Source organism: Ostrea edulis, chromosome 1, assembly GCF_947568905.1.
Source record: "Ostrea edulis chromosome 1, xbOstEdul1.1, whole genome shotgun sequence".
NCBI lineage: Eukaryota > Metazoa > Mollusca > Bivalvia > Ostreida > Ostreidae > Ostrea > Ostrea edulis.
In genome coordinates, this window is record NC_079164.1 from 815,432 (window position 1) to 835,860 (window position 20,429).

At 36.3% G+C, this 20,429-nt stretch overlaps 2 protein-coding genes, 1 long non-coding RNA gene and 1 other non-coding gene across 5 annotated transcripts in view; 2 read left to right on the top strand and 2 right to left on the bottom strand.

Annotated features, from left to right (window-relative positions):
* Positions 1-8,825, top strand: part of LOC125664541 (ER membrane protein complex subunit 1-like) — a 49,144-nt gene extending 40,319 nt beyond the window's left edge. For both annotated transcript variants that reach the window (XM_056152862.1, XM_056152863.1), the window contains 5 exons: positions 2,613-2,734; positions 3,348-3,558; positions 4,113-4,197; positions 7,069-7,217; positions 7,503-8,825. In XM_056152862.1, the coding sequence (XP_056008837.1) occupies positions 2,613-2,734; positions 3,348-3,558; positions 4,113-4,197; positions 7,069-7,217; positions 7,503-7,663 (728 nt within the window). In that variant the 3' untranslated portion in view covers positions 7,664-8,825. The remainder of the gene's footprint in view (positions 1-2,612; positions 2,735-3,347; positions 3,559-4,112; positions 4,198-7,068; positions 7,218-7,502) is intronic.
* A 2,730-nt stretch (positions 8,826-11,555) lies between these two features.
* Positions 11,556-19,395, bottom strand: LOC125664543 (uncharacterized). The gene is made up of 3 exons (XM_048897339.2): positions 19,238-19,395; positions 18,991-19,080; positions 11,556-12,450 (listed from the first exon to the last, which is right to left on the bottom strand). The coding sequence occupies exons 1-3, from the start codon at positions 19,326-19,328 to the stop codon at positions 12,254-12,256; spliced, it is 378 nt and encodes a 125-aa protein (XP_048753296.1). The 5' UTR covers positions 19,329-19,395; the 3' UTR covers positions 11,556-12,253.
* Positions 13,367-13,440, bottom strand: Trnal-aag (transfer RNA leucine (anticodon AAG)). Its single transcript has one exon. It is a non-coding gene; the product is annotated as a tRNA-Leu (tRNA).
* On the top strand, positions 15,322-16,213 carry LOC125664544 (uncharacterized). The gene is made up of 2 exons (XR_007365969.2): positions 15,322-15,708; positions 15,980-16,213. It is a non-coding gene; the product is annotated as an uncharacterized LOC125664544 (long non-coding RNA).
* Positions 19,396-20,429: the final 1,034 nt, after the last annotated feature.

Consider the following 20,429-nt stretch of genomic DNA (forward strand, 5'->3'; position numbering starts at 1 on the left):
TATTAGATACATGAACTGTGTTTTGTCTGGAGTTTTGGATGTGTATTAAATACATGAACTGTATTTTGTCTGGAGTTGTGTGTGTGTATTAGATACATGAACTGTATTTTGTCTGGAGTTGTGTGTGTGTATTAGATACATGAACTGTATTTTGTCTGGAGTTGCGGATGTGTATTAGATACATGAACTGTGTTTTGTCTGGAGTTGTGGATGTGTATTAGATACATGAACTGTATTTTGTCTGGAGTTGTGTGTGTGTATTAGATACATGAACTGTATTTTGTCTGGAGTTGTGTGTGTGTATTAGATACATGAACTGTGTTTTGTCTGGAGTTGTGTGTGTGTATTAGGTACATGAACTGTGTTTCGTCTGGAGTTGTGTGTGTGTATTAGATACATGAACTGTATTTTGTCTGGAGTTGTGTGTGTGTATTAGATACATGAACTGTATTTTGTCTGGAGTTGTGTGTGTGTATTAGATACATGAACTGTATTTTGTCTGGAGTTGTGGATGTGTATTAGATACATGAACTGTGTTTTGTCTGGAGTTGTGGATGTGTATTAGATACATGAACTGTATTTTGTCTGGAGTTGTGGATGTGTATTAGATACATGAACTGTATTTTGTCTGGAGTTGTGTGTGTGTATTAGATACATGAACTGTATTTTGTATTGAGTTGTGTGTGTGTATTAGATACATGAACTGTGTTTTATGTGTGTGTGTATTAGATACATGAACTGTATTTTGTCTGGAGTTGTGGATGTGTATTAGATACATGAACTGTATTTTGTCTGGAGTTGTGTGTGTGTATTAGATACATGAACTGTGTTTTGTCTGGAGTTATGTGTGTGTATTAGATACATGAACTGTATTTTGTCTGGAGTTGTGCGTGTGTATTAGATGCATGAACTGTATTTTGTATTGAGTTACGGATGTGTATTAGATACATGAACTGTGTTTTGTCTGGAGTTGTGGATGTGTATTAGATACATGAACTGTATTTTGTCTGGAGTTGTGCGTGTGTATTAGATGCATGAACTGTATTTTGTATTGAGTTACGGATGTGTATTAGATACATGAACTGTGTTTTGTCTGGAGTTGTGGATGTGTATTAGATACATGAACTGTATTTTGTCTGGAGTTGTGCGTGTGTATTAGATGCATGAACTGTATTTTGTATTGAGTTACGGATGTGTATTAGATACATGAACTGTGTTTTGTCTGGAGTTATGGATGTGTATTAGATACATGAACTGTGTTTTGTCTGGAGTTGTGTGTGTGTATTAGATACATGAACTGTATTTTGTCTGGAGTTGTGTGTGTGTATTAGATACATGAACTGTATTTTGTCTGGAGTTGTGTGTATTAGATACATGAACTGTGTTTTATGTGTGTGTGTATTAGATACATGAACTGTATTTTGTCTGGAGTTATGGATGTGTATTAGATACATGAACTGTATTTTGTCTGGAGTTGTGTGTGTGTATTAGATACATGAACTGTATTTTGTCTGGAGTTATGTGTGTGTATTAGATACATGAACTGTATTTTGTCTGGAGTTATGGATGTGTATTAGATACATGAACTGTATTTTGTCTGGAGTTATGGATGTGTATTAGATACATGAACTGTATTTTGTCTGGAGTTGTGTGTGTGTATTAGATACATGAACTGTATTTTGTCTGGAGTTATGTGTGTGTATTAGATACATGAACTGTATTTTGTCTGGAGTTATGGATGTGTATTAGATACATGAACTGTATTTTGTCTGGAGTTGTGTGTGTGTATTAGATACATGAACTGTGTTTTGTCTGGAGTTGTGTGTGTGTATTAGGTACATGAACTGTGTTTTGTCTGGAGTTGTGTGTGTGTATTAGATACATGAACTGTGTTTTATGTGTGTGTGTATTAGGTACATGAACTGTGTTTTGTCTGGAGTTGTGTGTGTGTATTAGATACATGAACTGTGTTTTGTCTGGAGTTGTGTGTGTGTATTAGATACATGAACTGTGTTTTATGTGTGTGTGTATTAGGTACATGAACTGTGTTTTGTCTGGAGTTATGGATGTGTATTAGATACATGAACTGTATTTTGTCTGGAGTTGTGTGTGTGTATTAGATACATGAACTGTATTTTGTATTGAGTTGTGTGTGTGTATTAGATACATGAACTGTGTTTTATGTGTGTGTGTATTAGATACATGAACTGTATTTTGTCTGGAGTTATGGATGTGTATTAGATACATGAACTGTGTTTTATGTGTGTGTGTATTAGGTACATGAACTGTGTTTTGTCTGGAGTTGTGTGTGTGTATTAGATACATGAACTGTGTTTTATGTGTGTGTGTATTAGGTACATGAACTGTGTTTTGTCTGGAGTTGTGTGTGTGTATTAGATACATGAACTGTGTTTTGTCTGGAGTTGTGTGTGTGTATTAGATACATGAACTGTATTTTGTCTGGAGTTGTGTGTGTGTATTAGATACATGAACTGTATTTTGTCTGGAGTTGTGTGTGTGTATTAGATACATGAACTGTATTTTGTCTGGAGTTACGGATGTGTATTAGATACATGAACTGTGTTTTATGTGAGTGTGTATGTTTTGTACAGGTCCGTCCAGCTTCATCAACCTCTATCTGTTGGACAGTGTCACTGGTCACATGGTCTTCCACTGCAGCCACCGGAGAGCCAAGGGACCGGTCAATCTGGTGCACTCAGAAAACTGGGTTCTGGTTAGTAGGTCACTGTATGCTAATCATGTTATTGACCTCAGTTAGTCTTTTATTTGATATATTTCATGTGTATATCTCAATTTCATTTTCTTCAGTAGATGCTAAAACGTAGTGATGCTGAAATCATCTTGATTAACATCTTGAAGATTACAGATGCTACATTTTCTTGCATTATCAATTCCAGTTCTGTGGCCCTTTTCGCAAAAAAAAAAAAAACAACAAACAACTTGCGAACAAGATGAAAATTTTAAAACACTGTGATTCTTTAATAATTCTTCACCCATATATTTTTGACTGAGCAAAACTAAGTATATACATGGGGGATAAATCTGGCATTCTTACTCGAGGCATAGTTGCACTCAAATGAGTATGAAGCAGAGACAATTTTTTTTTCTTAGTTGTAAGATTTTTTGTGAAAATGGCCACAGATTTTAGATTACCAAACTTTTTAAGTAAAGCCATGATTTCAGATAAAATTCAAGGTTATATAAGGTCAAAGCTTTATATCAGGGTAATGGTCAAAGGTCAAATTTTTAACTTAGGTTAAAGCTGATAGAAATGTTCCGAAGCCTTGAGATGTGGGTATTTATTATTTGTCTGTATTACATTGCAGTATAGCTACTTCAGTCAAAAGTCCCGTCGTCACGAAATGGCCGTGTTAGAATTATACGAAGGGAAGGACCAGAGTAATTCCTCTGCTTTCTCTTCCTTCTCATCACCACGACAACCGCTGGTCCTACGACAGTCGTACATAATGCCGTTATACATATCCACCATGGCGACGACCATCACAGAGAAAGGCATAACCAGCAAACAACTTATCTGTAAGCAGAAATACAATTCACAGCCATGTCAAAAATAGAATCAATTTCTCTCACATCACAGAGAAAGGCATCGCCAGTAACTAACTTATCTGTAAGCAGAAATACAATTCATAGCCATGTCAAAAATAGAATCAATTTCTCTCACATCACAGAGAAAGGCATCTGCAGTAAATAACTGATCTGTATTAGTAGAAAATACAAAATTTTCATAGACAAGTCAAAATAAAATAAATTCTCTAACATCGACAGCTGTCAAGAATTCCTATTGGCTAGCAGAGAAGTGTCGAGAATTCCTATTGGTTAGAAGATGTTTGATACTGAGTTTATACTTTGATAACTGGGGTCATCATTTCATTATAAAGAAAGTTTCGTCAGAAATCATTAATCATTTTCTCAGTAATTTCACAATTCAGAAACTCTTACTGTTTCTCTGAATGTAGTCATCATGGGTTTGTTCAAAGCAAAAGAATTCTGGACACCAGGTGTTGTATCTAACTGAATCAAATGTTTTCCATTCTTAAATGATCTATAAATTCTGTGATGGTTGTTTTCAGTTGCCTTGAGGCTGGGTGGCTTACTAGCTCTTCCTAAAGCGCTACTGGACCCCAGAAGACCCCTTCTTCCCACTCAGGAAACCATGTAAGTCATTACACAGTAGAATCTAGAATATTTCACACACAGATTTGTGTCACACAAAGTTACCTTAACATAGTTCCACCCTCCTGTGACATCATAAGATTTGGTAAAATCAATGGAGTATTTAGATTTGTGCATGATAGGAACATACATTTTGTTGGAATCCATTCCAATGGTTATTGTAAAAAAAATCTTGTTAAACATAAAATATTTCAAATGTCTAAGTTAATCAATAATATGTTTCAAAATATATATTCCAAGGAAAATAACTCTGTTTTCATTTAATCCTTTATCAAGTTCATTATGCGATACTTTTTCTTGACTTTTTACAGAATTTTTGAATAGTTTTTTGAAGAAACAGTTTCATGAAATTATTATGAATATTATTATATCATTTTAAGGGCTGTTCCAGATATGATCAAATGGGGGGTTCGGGCGGCAAATGATATTTTTTTGTGTGGGTGGTCGTATTTTTTCATATTTTAATTGGTCCGTGGTTGGACTGTTAAAAAAATATTTATTATGGGTAGTGGGTAGTTTCTATTGTTTTATTTTGTGCCACGTGGGTGTTGAGTTTTCAGAATATTTTTATTGTCGCTCTTGTCGTGTTGGTTACAAAACGTCGGAGGAAAAATTGAAAACGTGCTTTCGAAATGCTGCTTTCGAAATCGGAAATTGGAAGTAACATAGAACTATTCGAGTTGTCGCTCTTTGCAGCGCATAACTTTCCATTACGGCACTCTTCAAATTAGAGGCGCGTTTAGTAGGGTCCCTTTGAACGTGATGACGGCGAACTCTGTTCTGTAGATTATTACAGTTTACAGTGCATCGATTTGGGAATATTTTGAAACCAATAGGTATTCCGTTTTCTAATAAAAATAGGCAAACCTTAGTTGATTTATATGAGGGTACCGATGCGTTATATTTATCAGTCGGTGTGATGGTGATATAGAGGCCTCCGGACGCGGGCTCCATTAGAAGACGAACGATTCGTGGAAAAACATATCCATACCCATTTCATGATAATAGCATCATTTGGACTCCCAATCTTTCCAACATTCCCGCCATAGATGCCTTTGATTGTTGATGTGACATCGTTTCTTCAGAACTACTGTGATACAATGTCGCACAGGCATTACCGCGTCATTGACTAGAATGTTTGTCCCGAAAACCTCGCGAGATTTGTACCGTTTTCATTTTTAAAAATATTTTTGTGGTGGGTCTGGTTAGTTTTTTTTTTTTATTAGATGGGTCATTGTAAAATGAGCTTATTAATTTGATGGGTCATGGGGTAATTTTTTATTTTTTTTTATGGGTGCTTGGTATATACAAAAGGTGCCTCCCGACCCCCCCCCCCCCCCCCCCCCCCCCCCATGTATTTATTTCTGGAATAGCCCTAACCAGTTTTTGTGAAATTTTGATAGTGCTGGTGAAGAAAAAATGCAATCTTGTGAGGTTTATTTATGATTTGTATATGTATGTCTCGCATCTTAGAAAGTGTGATGACCTAGATATTTTATTTGATAATTTGTTAGTTTTAACTCTGATGAATTGAAATAAATAAACATTTTAAACTTTTATCAGATAATAATGCGAGTATGGAGTTACCTTAAAGGGACTGGTTCACGATTTTTGATAAAAAATATTTTTCATTTTTTATGTTAAACATTAGAAATATAGCTCATTTAATGTTGACAGCCAAAATTTTGACCTTCTGAATGCAAGAATAAAAGTAATATTTTAGCCTTAAATATGTGTTGTGTAAACAAAAACTCGAGTCTTTTTATGTAAACAAACAAGTGAAATATTGATTTTGCAATATAATGCATCTTAATTTTGCATAGTAACAAATTTTAACTTTTAGATGACATATTTCACCCCCAAAATGCTTGAAATGTGAAAGATATGATAATACTTAGATCGATATCCATTTCTTTTGAAAATTTCGTAAACAATAGCATACCGCAATCTTTGTTTACAAAACAAATAATAAACTCTCTAAAATGAGATTCTGTGATGATGTATCACCTTAATTTTCATGTGAAATCTTTCAAACACATTAGACAGTAGATTTTGATCATTAAAAGTGAAAAACAAAATTTTGGGTAAAATCGTGAGTCAGTCCCTTTAAACTGTAATTATTATCATGAAGGAAATGATCACGACAGAATATTAGTTTAGTTGTGACTTTTAATTTTCACTATATTCTGATCAAATACAGTAAAACATGCTTATAGTGAGGTGATCAGGACAAAAAAATTTGATTCATTACAAACGTAATTCATTAATCCAATAAGTTCATAGTATGTTTTAAAATTAGAGGGAATTAAAATCACTTCACTGTAAGGGTGAATTCATTATAAGCGTGTTCACTGTAGCAGTGTTTTAATGTAAGTGTGAATTCATTATAAGTGTGTTCACTGTAACCGTGTTTTACTGTAAGTGTGAATTCATTATAAGTGTGTTCACTGTAAGTGTGTTTTACTGTAAGTGTGAATTCATTATAAGTGTGTTCACTGTAACTGTGTTTTACTGTAAATGTGAATTTATTATAAGTGTGTTCACTATAAACATGTTTTACTGTAAGTGTGAATTCATTATAAGCGTGTTCACTGTAACTGTGTTTTACTGTAAGTGTGAATTCATTATAAGTGTGTTCACTGTAACTGTGTTTTACTGTAAGTGTGAATTCATTATAAGTATGTTCACTGTAACTGTGTTTTACTGTAAGTGTGAATTCATTATAAGTGTGTTCACTGTAACTGTGTTTTACTGTAAGTGTGAATTCATTATAAGTGTGTTCACTGTAACCGTGTTTTAATGTGTTGACTTTTCCTTTGACAATTCAGCAGTGTAAGATTATACATTTGACAGGGAGGAGGGCACAATTCCATACATCCCAGAGTTACCTGTCAATGCTGAGGCTATTATAAACTATAACCAGAGTCTGTTCAATGTCCAGGGGGTATACACCTCACCGGCCGGACTTGAGTCCACCTCACTGGTCCTGGCATACGGACTGGGTATGTCTGTTCTTCAGTGTATCTTAATTAGGACAGCAGTAATAAATGTGACCTATTGATAATTTTGTTAATGATGAATACAAAGCTTGTCTGTGACATTTGATAAACTTGAAATCAACATCTCTGAAAAGCTTGTATTTTTTTCTTTGTAGACTTGTATTTTACATCTCTGAGAAGCTTGTATTTTTCTTTGTAGACTTGTACTTTACATCTCTGAAAAGCTTGTATTTTTCTTTGTAGACTTGTACTTTACATCTCTGAAAAGCTTGTATTTTTTCTTTGTAGACTTGTACTTTACACGAATTCAGCCCTCCAAGATGTTTGACGTTCTGAAGGAGGACTTTGATTATTTCTTTATATCGGTCGTGTTGTTAGGAATGTTTGTAGTTACCATAGTTACTCAGAAACTCTCCGCCAGGCGAGCACTAAGTCGGGCGTGGAAATAAAATTTCTGATTGTGTGAAGTGTGTGAGCTGTTGTGTGGGATGTGATTCATTGGAGAGAAAGTCTTTATCATGAAAAACGTCACGAGTGATTTTTGTAAAGCACTGTTTTGCGATTCATGGTATTCATGCATGGTACATGTTATTCAGTACATCAACACCTGTGTTTAATTCAAACATTCCATGTGTATGAAAGTTGTGCAAATTCTTTGTCATAAATAATAACCAGAGAGTAGGCTGCCTGTGTAAAAGCTTGAAACTTGGAGAGAATTGTCTATATAATGCTCTACAAAATTCGTGAAGGGGGGTGGGGGGGATAGTCTCCATCTCCAATAAAGTGATGTAAAATTACTAAAAATGAGCAATTCTAAGGATTTTTTTTATAGATTTTGTACCAAGTGTCAGGATATTGTTAAGGGCAGTGTATAGCTGATATTAGTGGAATAGTTGTTGTGTGTGATAGTTATTTATGTCAGAAGTGAAATACGATTCATGTTGTGTTTTTAACATTTTTGATCTCGCAATGATTCAGTGAGAGGGAGCGATTCTAAATTTGTTGATATGAGTGGATTTTTTTTTTTTTAATTTTTTGATATTCTACTACATGTAGTGCGGCTGTGTATTAAGACTGTTTTACTGCTCGTTTTACCGGACATTTTATAGAAAGGGAATCGGTTTACGAAATTTATTGTTGATTCTTGTTAAAGTATCACAGATTAAGGGAATTGAAAATTTGGATTCAATTCATCCCTAGCTTAGTATCTATGATTGTCTAATCTATTTTTTCATGAAGACTTTTCATGATTCAGACAAATTAGAAGTTTAATAATCATCATATGTGGAAGTCATTTCTTCAGTTTAATTTCGTAGATGATGCAGGTACGGCATTACTCTTACCTGACTACAAAAGTAACATTTGATACTAAACTGTGGAAATGGCGAACTTTGAATATAGGGAACTTGATTTTCAATGAATTGTGAAATATTACTTTATTCCCTCTAATGAAAAATTTTAAAAGTAATAAATTTTGTCTCCAGTATAGAACAAAACTTCAAGAATAATTTTTATCTCAACTGTGAGACGTTTTAATAATTTTTTGGTCTCCATTATGCATATAGAACCAACTCTTAACAAAAATAATAAAAATTTCCACAATTATGGGAATCTGTCTTATTTGTCGATGTAACAAAATATTGAGAATTTGTGTGGTAACAGAATATTGAGACTGTGCGGTATTTTGAACTAACTACTTATTTGGAGGCCATTTTAGATTCGTAACCCCGAATATTTTTTCAAAGAAAAATTTGAATGTAATCACAGTAATTTCTGATCTGATCTGATAGCCCGATTTTACTTTATTTCATGGTGTACCATATTACACCCTTGTTTTTCATGCACTAGAAGAATGATAAAAATAATAATGTGCAAAATTCCAAAAAATATGAGAGACAATTCTGTCCATCTTTGTGATAAAAGACAGATGTATCTTCATGAAAGGCGTTTATGATGCACCTTGCAACAAACTTTAAAATAAACCACTTGGAGACACAACTTATGTTTGCTTAAACAGAATTTTAAAGTCTTACCAAAAAAATTAGTTGTTGAGGTAACTGTTAAGGTTAACAGTAAATGTTAACTGTTGAGGTAACTGTTAAGGTTAACAGTTATTGTTGAGATGTTGAGGTAACTGTTAAGGTTAACAGTAAATGTTAACTGTTGAGGTAACTGTTAAGGTTAACAGTTATTGTTGAGATGTTGAGGTAACTGTTAAGGTTAACAGTTATTGTTGAGATGTTGAGGTAACTGTTAAGGTTAACAGTTATTGTTGAGGTAACTGTTAAGGTTAACTGTTGAGGTAACTGTTAAGGTTAACAGTTATTGTTGAGATGTTGAGGTAACTGTTAAGGGTAACAGTATACAGTTATTGACTGGGTTCGAGGACAACAGCTGTTTTGTTTGACCCGAGAACGGGTCTGTTGCCCGAAGCCGTAGGCTGAGGGCAACCGATCCGTTCGAGGGTCAAACAAAACAGCTGTTGTTCGAGGACCGAGTCAATAACTGTTTTGTTATACACCCTCATTTTTAAGGTTGTTTTTACTAGGTGCACGGTCTGGTTTGTTGACTTTAAACGGGACAGTGTGATTGCGTACGATTATCACCGATTCCACTAGTTTAAATGAAAACATACCTAACATCCTAATTGATAATTATATTTTTCGTGTATCTGCTCTGCTTTTCATCAACTAAATTCTGTTTTTCATCACCAGTCAAATCAGTGAACCTCGCTATTACGTAAACAAATCAGCAGACCCAAGAATCATGTGACTTACGTATAGCTTTAGCACGAATAAAATAAAAATAAGTAAACTTCATCTTATACAATTGATTCTAGAAAATGAAGAAAAAAATCTATGTTGTTGCTGTCCCTACTTTGAAGAATTAAATGAATTTCATCTTCCGTTGCCGTCGCATAATGTGCATCCACCATTTCTCTTTATCCAAACGGCACGAAAAGATAACTCGAGTTAGCGCCATATGACGTCATCGGTCAACAGTCTTTTTTAACAGTTCCCGGTACAACAGTCTCGAGAACAGTCGAAATGTTGGACATTTTTTTGTAAGGAGTTATATAGGAACTGTTTTATAGGGGTATAACAATAACTGTTAAGGTTAACAGTAATTGTTGAGGTAACTGTTAAGGGTAACAGTAACTGTTAACTGTTGAGGTAACTGCTAAGGTAACAGCAAAGGTGATTCTTTGAGGAAATTACTCCAATGTCAGGGCTCGAAATTAACATGCCCGTCAGTCTGTGACTGGTTAAAAGTCTGGCAGACTGACTGACATTCGTTTTAGTCAGTCTGATGGGACTGGTTAATTTTCTAAACGTCATTTTTGGAAAACCTACTTATTGAATCTTAAACACGCATTTGGCATTCCTCTTTAGATATTAGATGAACCGGATTAGTAAATATAAATCAATATTGTCTGAGGCATATAGAGTTAAATTTCATTATTTTATTTTAATAACATTAACGATGTTTAATTATTCTGGAAAACTCTGGTGGACTGGTAAATTTTTCTGCAGACTGGTGGAAGGTATACCCCATCAGTCTGGCTGGACTGGTGACATAAAAAGTTAGTTTCAAACCTTGAATGTTTTTGTACTCCTATAGAACAAACAACAAAAGCATTTATTCCTAGCGTTCTTATTTTGTAATATGAACATGTAGGAATTTATGTCAAGTTAAAAAGTCATTGCTTTTAGCTAGAAATAAAGTATATTTTCCTTCCTATGTCGATTCGATATATCCTTGTGAACTCGAAATAAAAGACACTTCAGAGTCGTCCACTTCTTCTTCATACTTGGATATTTTATTGAAAGGAGATACTAACGGCAAACTAAATGTTGTCCGACGTGTTTCATACCGATTGTTAGGCCGTTCTTGGCCCACCAAATTTGACTACAAATAACTCCATTTACCAGATCAGGATATAGGGCTCATGGTGGGTGTGACTGGTCGACAGGGATGCTTACTCCTCCTAGGCACCTGATCCCACCTCTGGTGTATCTAGGGTCCGTGTTTGCCCAACTATCTGTTTTGTATTGCTTGTAGGAGTTATGAGATTGATCACTGTTCGTTATCTTCACCTTTCATATTGTCTGAGGTGTTTAGTATTGATTGTTAGGCCGTTCTTGGCACACTGATTTTGACTGCGGATAACTCCGTTTACCTGATCAGGATATGGGGGCTCACGGCGGGTGTGACCGGTCAACAGGAGATGCTTACTCCTCCTAGGCACCTGATCCCACCTCTGGTGTGTCCAGGGGTCCGTGTTTGCCCAACTATCTATTTTGTATTCCTTATAGGAGTTTTGAGATAGATCACTGTTCGTTACCTTTCATTGAAATTTTATTCAAATTCTTTATTGGTGCAACATATCAACAAGTAATGGTTACTTCCCATGTGTAAAACAAATAACAATGATGATAGTAATGACATGGCATAGCAATAGTGTTACATACTCATGATAATAATGATATTGTACATATACTGGTGTCTGTAAATGACAAAAATTATAGAGATAATTACAGACAAATCATAGTGATAATTATAGACATATCATTGGTCAATGTAAAGATTTTATTTATAGGTTTCTTCAGAACAAGCTTTAACAGAATTCAAGTACAGTCTAAGTACAATGCCATTATTAACAGAAAGAGATACAACATCAATGGAATTAAACTTTTTCTGTTAATTCACGCACGTAATGAACTACCATTCTCTTTAGTTGAAATTCTATCAATGTGCTATTAATTTTTCAGAAAGCAATGATTTAATGGTGAATGTGGAGACTGAATACTACAATACTGGTATCTTTAAAGTTTTAGTACATTCACGCACTGTAATTCAACTGAGGGGAACTTGAGTATCACACTATAAATACAGTCAAACCTCATTATCTCGAACTGACAAACACGAGTCCATTTATACACCAGATTTCACAAGCAGTTTGTAGAACAATAACTACAATGATATCTTATGATAGTTCTAACATTTCAGCGATTTCATCGTGATTTATGAAGCATAGTTTATGGTTCTAACATTTCAGCGATTTCTTCGTGATTTATGGAGCGCAGTTTCTCGGCCAGTTTTTTGAGCTGTAACAGTCCCCTCTGCTCTTTCCGTTTCCAACGCAGCATGAAGCGGTACAGTTTCTCGACCATGTCCCAATCCTTCACGTTCCTCTCCACATCCTGGTAATCCCGATTCCCAAGGACAGATGTCACTGTAATACACAAACTATTATTAGCATCAAACACTACTCAGATGTCACTGTAATACACAAACTATTATTAGCATCAAACACTACTCAGATGTCACTGTAATACACAAACTATTATTAGCATCAAACACTACTCAGATGTCGCTGGAATACACAAACTATTATTTATAAAATCAAACACTACTCAGATGTCACTAATACACAAACTATTTTTAGGGCATAATCATGTTATTCGATCCGCGGACTTTACGATAGCATTTATTCCGTAAATGTGACTTTTAAAACGGAATAAATAGCATGATTAGTTAAAATGAGTAATATACATATAAGTATTAGTAACTATTTAGTCCATGTGCCGACTATCTATAATTATATATCTTTATACCTATAACCATGATAACGATTTTGTTAAGTATGCGGATCGAATAACATGATTATGCCGAGGGGTTCTATAACTGGTGGCCAGATAGCTCAGTTGGTAAAGCACCTGACTGGAGATTCAGGGGACCTGGGTTTGAATCCTTATCTGGTCCGTTGCGGTTTCCCCCCTCCTTTTACATGCATGTTTAGTGTCAGAGACCAGCCCCTGGAACTGACAGGTGAAATTGCTTGCCAGGGGATAAAGATCCTGGGTTGATGTTGTCAAGCATAAAAACATTTAAGGCGAGAGGAATTTGACAGTCAGCCGGGGGTTCGATCGCCGGTGACCAGATAGCTCAGTTGGTAGAGCACTTGACTGGAGATTCAGAGGGCCCAGGTTTGAATCACAATCTGGTCCACTGCATCTTCTCCCTCCTTAAATGTCTTCACACCTTGAAGACACCAACCCAGGATCTTTATCCCCTGGCAGGCATTTTCACCTGTCAGTTCCAGAGGTTGGTCACGACACCAAATGTAACAGGCAGGGAGAAAATGCAACGGACCAGACCGGGATTCGAACCCAGGGCCCCTGAATCTCTTAGTCAGGTGCTCTACCAACTGAGCTATCTGGCCTTTGGTGATCGAAACAGTATGACCACCACAAGTAATTGGCCAATATTTCAATACCAAAACAGTTTCTCTATTAAAAAATTGAGAACAGAATATTTTTCAAATACATTTTTAGAAATTTACATGTAAAAACATGGATCATGTATTCAATCGACTTGTCTGATTATATCGAGTGTTACTTAAGCAAACTGATCAATTACAGGAAACCAGGTACTGTTCATATAAAAACTAGATAAGTCGGCATAACACGAATTCCCCCGCCTGCAATAAAGTCAAATGTAGGAAATCCATCAAAGTATAGCATTGAATGTGGTACATGAATTCAAATTGTATGTACAATAAAGAACTTGACAACAGTCCTTTATATGTTTTAACAGCCATAAAATGCAATTTTAATACAATTTTTCTACATTAAAGGGGCACAACTCCATCAAAATCAATGAACCGGATTAAAACTCAAATTCAATCTGTCACTCATCAATATACATCTGCATACAAAAAATCAGTACAATATCTCATTAGGTGACTAGAAAAAAAGTCTGTAAAGCTGGGTGTCGCGGAAGGACGGACGCAGGTACATGTAACTATATGCCCTGACCACTTTGTGGGGGGGGGGGGGGGGGGGGCATAAAAATTCTGTTAGCAGTAAACACTTCTCAAGTCACAGTTGATCTCATAAACACAGGTGATCTCATAAACACAGGTGATCTCATAAACACAGGTGATCTCATAAACACAGGGTTTTCACCTTAAGGCAAATTTTGATAATATGATTAGAAGCATGTGATATCCCGCAATGTTAATGTTACTAAAGCCATACTTCATGTAAATATCAGAAATCACTTCAGTATTCAGTGCTATTCAGTACTTTGATTTATATCATCATGGATTCTTTTATTTTGGAATATTGGCTTGTTAAACTGTATGTGGCTTTCCATTGTCAGATACCCAAAAGTTTAATATGCTTCGTTCATCAGTCCATCATGATAGAGAGAGAGGAATGAAATGTAATCAGCCATGGGTATCTGGTGATGTGACTATCTGTGACTATCTGGTGATGGTGACTATCTGGTGATGGTGACTATCTGGTGATGGTGACTATCTGGTGATGTGACTATCTGGTGATGGTGACTATCTGGTGATGGTGACTATCTGTGACTATCTGGTGATGTGACTATCTGGTGATGTGACTATCTGGTGATGTGACTATCTGGTGATGTGACTATCTGATGATGTGACTATCTGGTGATGGTGACTATCTGGTGATGTGACTATCTGGTGATGTGACTATCTGGTGATGGTGACTATCTGGTGATGTGACTATCTAGTGATGTGACTATCTGTGACTATCTGGTGATGGTGACTATCTGGTGATGTGACTATCTAGTGATGTGACTATCTGGTGATGTGACTATCTGGTGATGGTGACTATCTGGTGATGTGACTATCTGGTGATGTGACTATCTGGTGATGGTGACTATCTGGTGATGGTGACTATCTGGTGATGTGACTATCTGGTGATGGTGACTATCTGGTGATGTGACTATCTGGTGATGGTGACTATCTGGTGATGGTGACTATCTGTGACTATCTGGTGATGTGACTATCTGGTGATGTGACTATCTGGTGATGGTGACTATCTGGTGATGGTGACTATCTGGTGATGGTGACTATCTGGTGATGTGACTATCTGGTGATGGTGACTATCTGTGATTATCTGGTGATGTGACTATCTGGTGATGGTGACTATCTAGTATCTTGCTCCTGGTCAATTCTTGCCTACAAATATCATACATTGAAACATCTTTGTTCAGGCAAAGATAAATAAATTGTGTGTTTCCGGTTCCGCGACCGACCCTAAAATTTATCCGCCGATATATATTCCGGAAGTAAACAATTCTGGTTTCACTATTAGAAATCCTAATCTCGATCACTTGCTTGTTTGAGAAAATACATATATATCCTATACGCAAATGGCAGCGTGCTTGCCAAGCACATTGCTGGCAACAGGGCTCGCGCTGCCCATTGCATTTTGCGATTTTTCAAGGGGAAAATGCGATAGAAATTCCGGAAATGCGACACGGACATTTCGTATTTTAGATATCTCGGCGCCATCTTGAATGTCAGCTGTTGGCATCCAAACAGCCTCGGGGCTGTTTTACCTGTGCAGAATGAATGTGGATACCCTGTAGCATGGAAACAATAAGACTTAGGGGCGTCTTGTTTATTTAGCAGTTTACACAAGACAAAGGGTTGATCCTCTATGTGCAGGTAGGTTTGAATAAAATTAACTGTGCACGTGCGAGTTGCCTACATATCGTAATATACTGGGGAGATACCCCGAGTCATGTCATTACTGGGGTGCTACCTATTTTGGACTTGGTCAGTTACTATTAAATGGAGGAATGTTGAGAAATTGCATCATTCTTGAGGTCTTTGGAAAATGGCCATAAGGAAACACAAAATTGTGGGTTCTTCTGAAATTGCTATGCTATCATCTTTTGACTTCACATCATCTTAATCCATTTAAAATTTATTTCAGACTTCCTGAAGCCCCTTCTCCACAAGAGATTCACTAAAGGACCACCTTGTCATTCTGGATTTCAAGATGAAAACAGGATTCTTAAGAGAATTCTTTGAGTAATGTGATGTGAAACTATGATGATGTGTTATGTTTACAGAAATTAATCTTCAGTAACGTTGTCATCAGTGACTTTTTCTGAGTATTATATGTCATTTACACTAATAACATAATTAATAAACATATAGACACTCATTTCTTGTCTTTATTTAATATAGCCAGTTATAGGCTATGAAATACTCCTAAATTTTTCTGGTGTGAAATAGAATTAAGTCAACTTAGCCAAAAACAGTATTTGAAAATAAAACTATGATTGTGCTGAAATGCCATCTAGACTGACTGAAAAGCAATCTGCTGAAATACAATTTTCACTATATTATAATAATAGTGATTTATGATAAAAAGCTATGTTGTGTACATCGTGTAAGAATAATAACAGACATATATATGATATGTTGTATATGCCTCTTGAATAATACACATGAACTATAGATCTAACAGTAAACGTGTTGGAGTCGATGCACGCACGCCAGGTTGTGACTCAACATTGTGGTCCAGTGTGAGCCCTGTGACAGGCAATTACAATAGGAAAATGTAAACATCAAGAGGGAGAAAACTTTATGACTACGGTAAAAAACAATGAATCATTGTTAAATTAGAATTTTTAAGATGCATCATGAAGGACCATCCATCTGAATGGGCAAAACTACAATATTATGCTGGCCAGTAAACCACATTCCAAAAAACACAGAGCCGTATGAAGTTCAGGGCAGTATTTCTGTTGGTGATTTAGGCGGATTTGAAATGTAATATTATTTAGAGTTTATATGTGAACCGGATGTTGACCCTACATAATACACAGGGTTGTTAGTGGCAATGAAACATCTCGGGATCTTCAAAAACTGTACTTCTCAAAGGATAAAATATTGAAATAAAATAAAATGTTTTTCCTACCTACCTACCCTATTTTTTTCCAGGTTGGAATAGGAAACAGACTATTTATTTATCTTGGCCTCATCCATGTTGGTTTTCTAAATATATGGTGTGCTTTATTGTGAATACCTCTCGGTTGTCGCTGGAGTGTACAGTATAACACAGCTGTCGCACACACAGTTACCATTCATTCAGGGAATATTTATCTTCAGATTTACCCTAGATCCATATATACATGCATTAACAGCTACTGCCCAGTGACCAACACAATACTTTGTAAAATCAATATTTCTACACTGAACTAGAACTGTCCTTATGGGACTATAATGCCCCCTGCAAGGCACAATGGATGGTGGGAAAAGGGTGAATTTGTGCTCATTGAAGAATAAATGGTTTTTTAAAGATACACTCTGGACAATAACAACATAATACCCACCCACCCCCAACAACAACAAATATCCCTAACTACATTGAATGTTAAAAAATCTCATCAAAATAGGAGGTGTACAACTTCATGTTACATACGAGATACTGCATCAAGTTTTAATCCAATCTGTTCATTGGTGATACAGATGTACTTTGGACTAATTATGTCGACGGACGAACGGACAGATAGGGTGATTCCAATAAACTTTCTTTGCAGGGGGTATAATAATCAAACAAAGATGAATAACGGTAGTAGGGGAGCTGTGAAAGGCCCCTTTCTTTGGCCACTTAAGCATGAAAAAAGATAATTTGAAAGCTGTTTTTATCTACATAATTCACATATGACTTTGTTCATATCAAGATTCTCTTGGATGGATGGTCCTTAGTTTAAATGTTTGAATCAAAAGTACATCTATCCATCCATGCGAACACGCTTTAACCCCCCCCCCCCCCCCCCCCCCCCCCCCCGTTATAGATATATAGATAAGTTCCATGTGAGTTGCCATTACAGTCAAAAAGCTTTCATGTAAACTTTCCTGGGCCAGTGGTTCTTGCGACAAAGATTTTAAATGCTTGCACATATTTAAGCAGTTATCTTTTTACTAATGGTTTTGTCGATATCACTTTTTTGTCGTAAATTACTTTGGTGTGGTGCCCCCCCCCCCCCCCCCCCCCCCAGTGAAATTACTTCCTAAGGGCCTGATTACGATAAACGAAACATTTAGGTTAACTTTTAAATAGATAGTTCATGGCAGGGGTACTCTTCAAAAACTACAGTCGTCAAGAAAACAACATCTAAAAACGGATTAATTATAAAAATTTCAGGATCGAGCACTTAGAATGTGCTAACAATTGACTGATTTTCGAATATAATCGATCATGATTGGAACACCACTAGCACTGACAATGAGAAACTGATCTTAACCAGGCCTGAAGAGCACTGACAATCTGATCAAATGTCATCTTTGCTGTGTATCAATATCAGGTGGCAGTTTGTACAGTAGGAAGTAATAATGGGCAATACACAGAGAGAGAGGGGAACAATGCTTTCTCAAGCCTGTTGGTATGATGCCTGTGACAGAGTTGCGTCCCTTGACACAGTCTTTATGGTGTATTGGTATGGTGCCTGTGACAGAGTTGCGGCCCCTGACACAGTCTTTATGGAGTATTGGTATGATGCCTGTGGTGGAGTTGCGGCCCCTGACACAGTGTTATGGTGCCTGTGACGGAGTTGCGTCCCTTGACACAGTCTTAATGGTGTGTTGGTATGGTGCCTGTGGCGGAGTTGCGGTCCCTGACACAGTGTTATGGTGCCTGTGACAGAGTTGTGGCCCCTGACATAGTGTTTATGGAGTATTGGTATGATGCCTGTGACAGAGTTGCGGCCCCTGACACAGTCTTTATGGAGTATTGGTATGATGCCTGTGACAGAGTTGCGGCCCCTGACAGTGTTATGGTGCCTGTGACAGAGTTGCGGTCCCTGACACAGTGTTCATGGTGTGTTGGTATGATGCCTGTGACAGAGTTGCGGTCCCTGACACAGTGTTCATGGTGTGTTGGTATGATGCCTGTGACAGAGTTGCAGCCCCTGACACAGTTTTTACAATACTTACTCCTGTAGAGCCACTGTTGAGTATCCGGTGTATCACAGATTTTCTGAGCCACCCAGGCCAACTCCCAGTTCTCTACTTGCCGTGTGGAATCTGAAACATAGAGTAATCCACGGTTATATTCACATAAATCAGAAAAGTTAAAATGTATAGAGTCTAGAGGGTTAACGAAGTACTAGTCCGGAATCGCTCTATAAAGTTTGAACTGTTGTCGTATTAGGCCTTTATGTGTTTGTTAACGCTACATTACCGTAAACAACAATGTTTTTAACTGTTGGCATCTGGTGAGGGGTCGGAACAGGAGCATCTCCATGTCCAATCGTTTTCGTTTCTCGCACCATGTTGGGGGATTTCCCTGTGCTATAAATAGAAACCAGCTTGCGCGCGCACACATTAGCGAATTGTTACAGCGTGTAGTACAGTACATTGATTTTCTTATTCATTGCATAATTGGATTTGTTACGTTCGTTTATTTGCTGTTTAGTGCGTGGACATGCCTGTGAACTGGAGCCGACCTCGAGATAACCTGACAAAGTGCTCACTCGCTTACTGCTGACGCGAGGAAGAATTTTATGCTCTGTGTAATTCCAGTTGGTGCACAATATTACGTAATCATTGTCTTCAGCTTGTAAGGTGAGTCAATGATAATCTGACCTAATTCAGAACATTTATTTTTCTGTTATTGTTAACATTTTTTTAGTCATATCTTTTCAAATTATATATGAATTATTCATATATCGAATTTATCATATTTAAAGGTATTAATTGTACTATTCTAAAAATAAACATGTTGAAATCTCATTTGATATTGGCATGCATGCACAGCTTTAGATTTATTTAAAATTGAATTAATATTAAAATTAAATAATTGCTCCATTTAGCTGCTCATCACAGCAAAGCTTTATATCTCACGCATGAGTTTAAAATTTTACATATGATACAGGTGCAGATTTGGATTGAAATTTTTTTAATTTTTTTAATGATTGAAAATAAAGCATTTAATTTTCAAATGGTAGAACTATGTTCATGGATAGGAAACATTTCAGCTTTAACTGTTTCCTATCCATGAACATAGTTCTACCATTTTTGTTTGTAATTAACAGATTAGTTGAGGAGCCACAATATTTGAAATTCTCATGATGTGTTAATGATCTCTTTTATTTCTATAAGTAAAATCAAAATATCGATAGATAGAAATAAAAGCATCCGGTAGTAGTATTTTAATATTAAACATATATATAAAGCGCTAAGACTCCCAACATCACTAATCTAAAAAGTGACAGCTAGTAGATACAAAAATTATATAAAGCATTAAAATGACCAATGACAAAAACGATCTAATTACTTGTTTCAATGATCATATTAATAATACATGTGTGCATACATACATGTGTGTGTGTTTAAAATGGATTTCACCATGTTTTTCTGGCGTCAATACATGT

Excerpts from the sequence above, each read along its gene's own strand:
- LOC125664543 (XM_048897339.2), bottom strand. The coding sequence starts at position 19,328 with ATGGTGCGAGAAACGAAAACGATTGGACATGGAGATGCTCCTGTTCCG. Across the intron at positions 19,081-19,237 it reads TAAAAACATTGTTGTTTACG|ATTCCACACGGCAAGTAGAG; the intron begins GTAATGTAGCGT and ends TCTATGTTTCAG. Across the intron at positions 12,451-18,990 it reads TCAACAGTGGCTCTACAGGA|TGACATCTGTCCTTGGGAAT; the intron begins GTAAGTATTGTA and ends TGTGTATTACAG.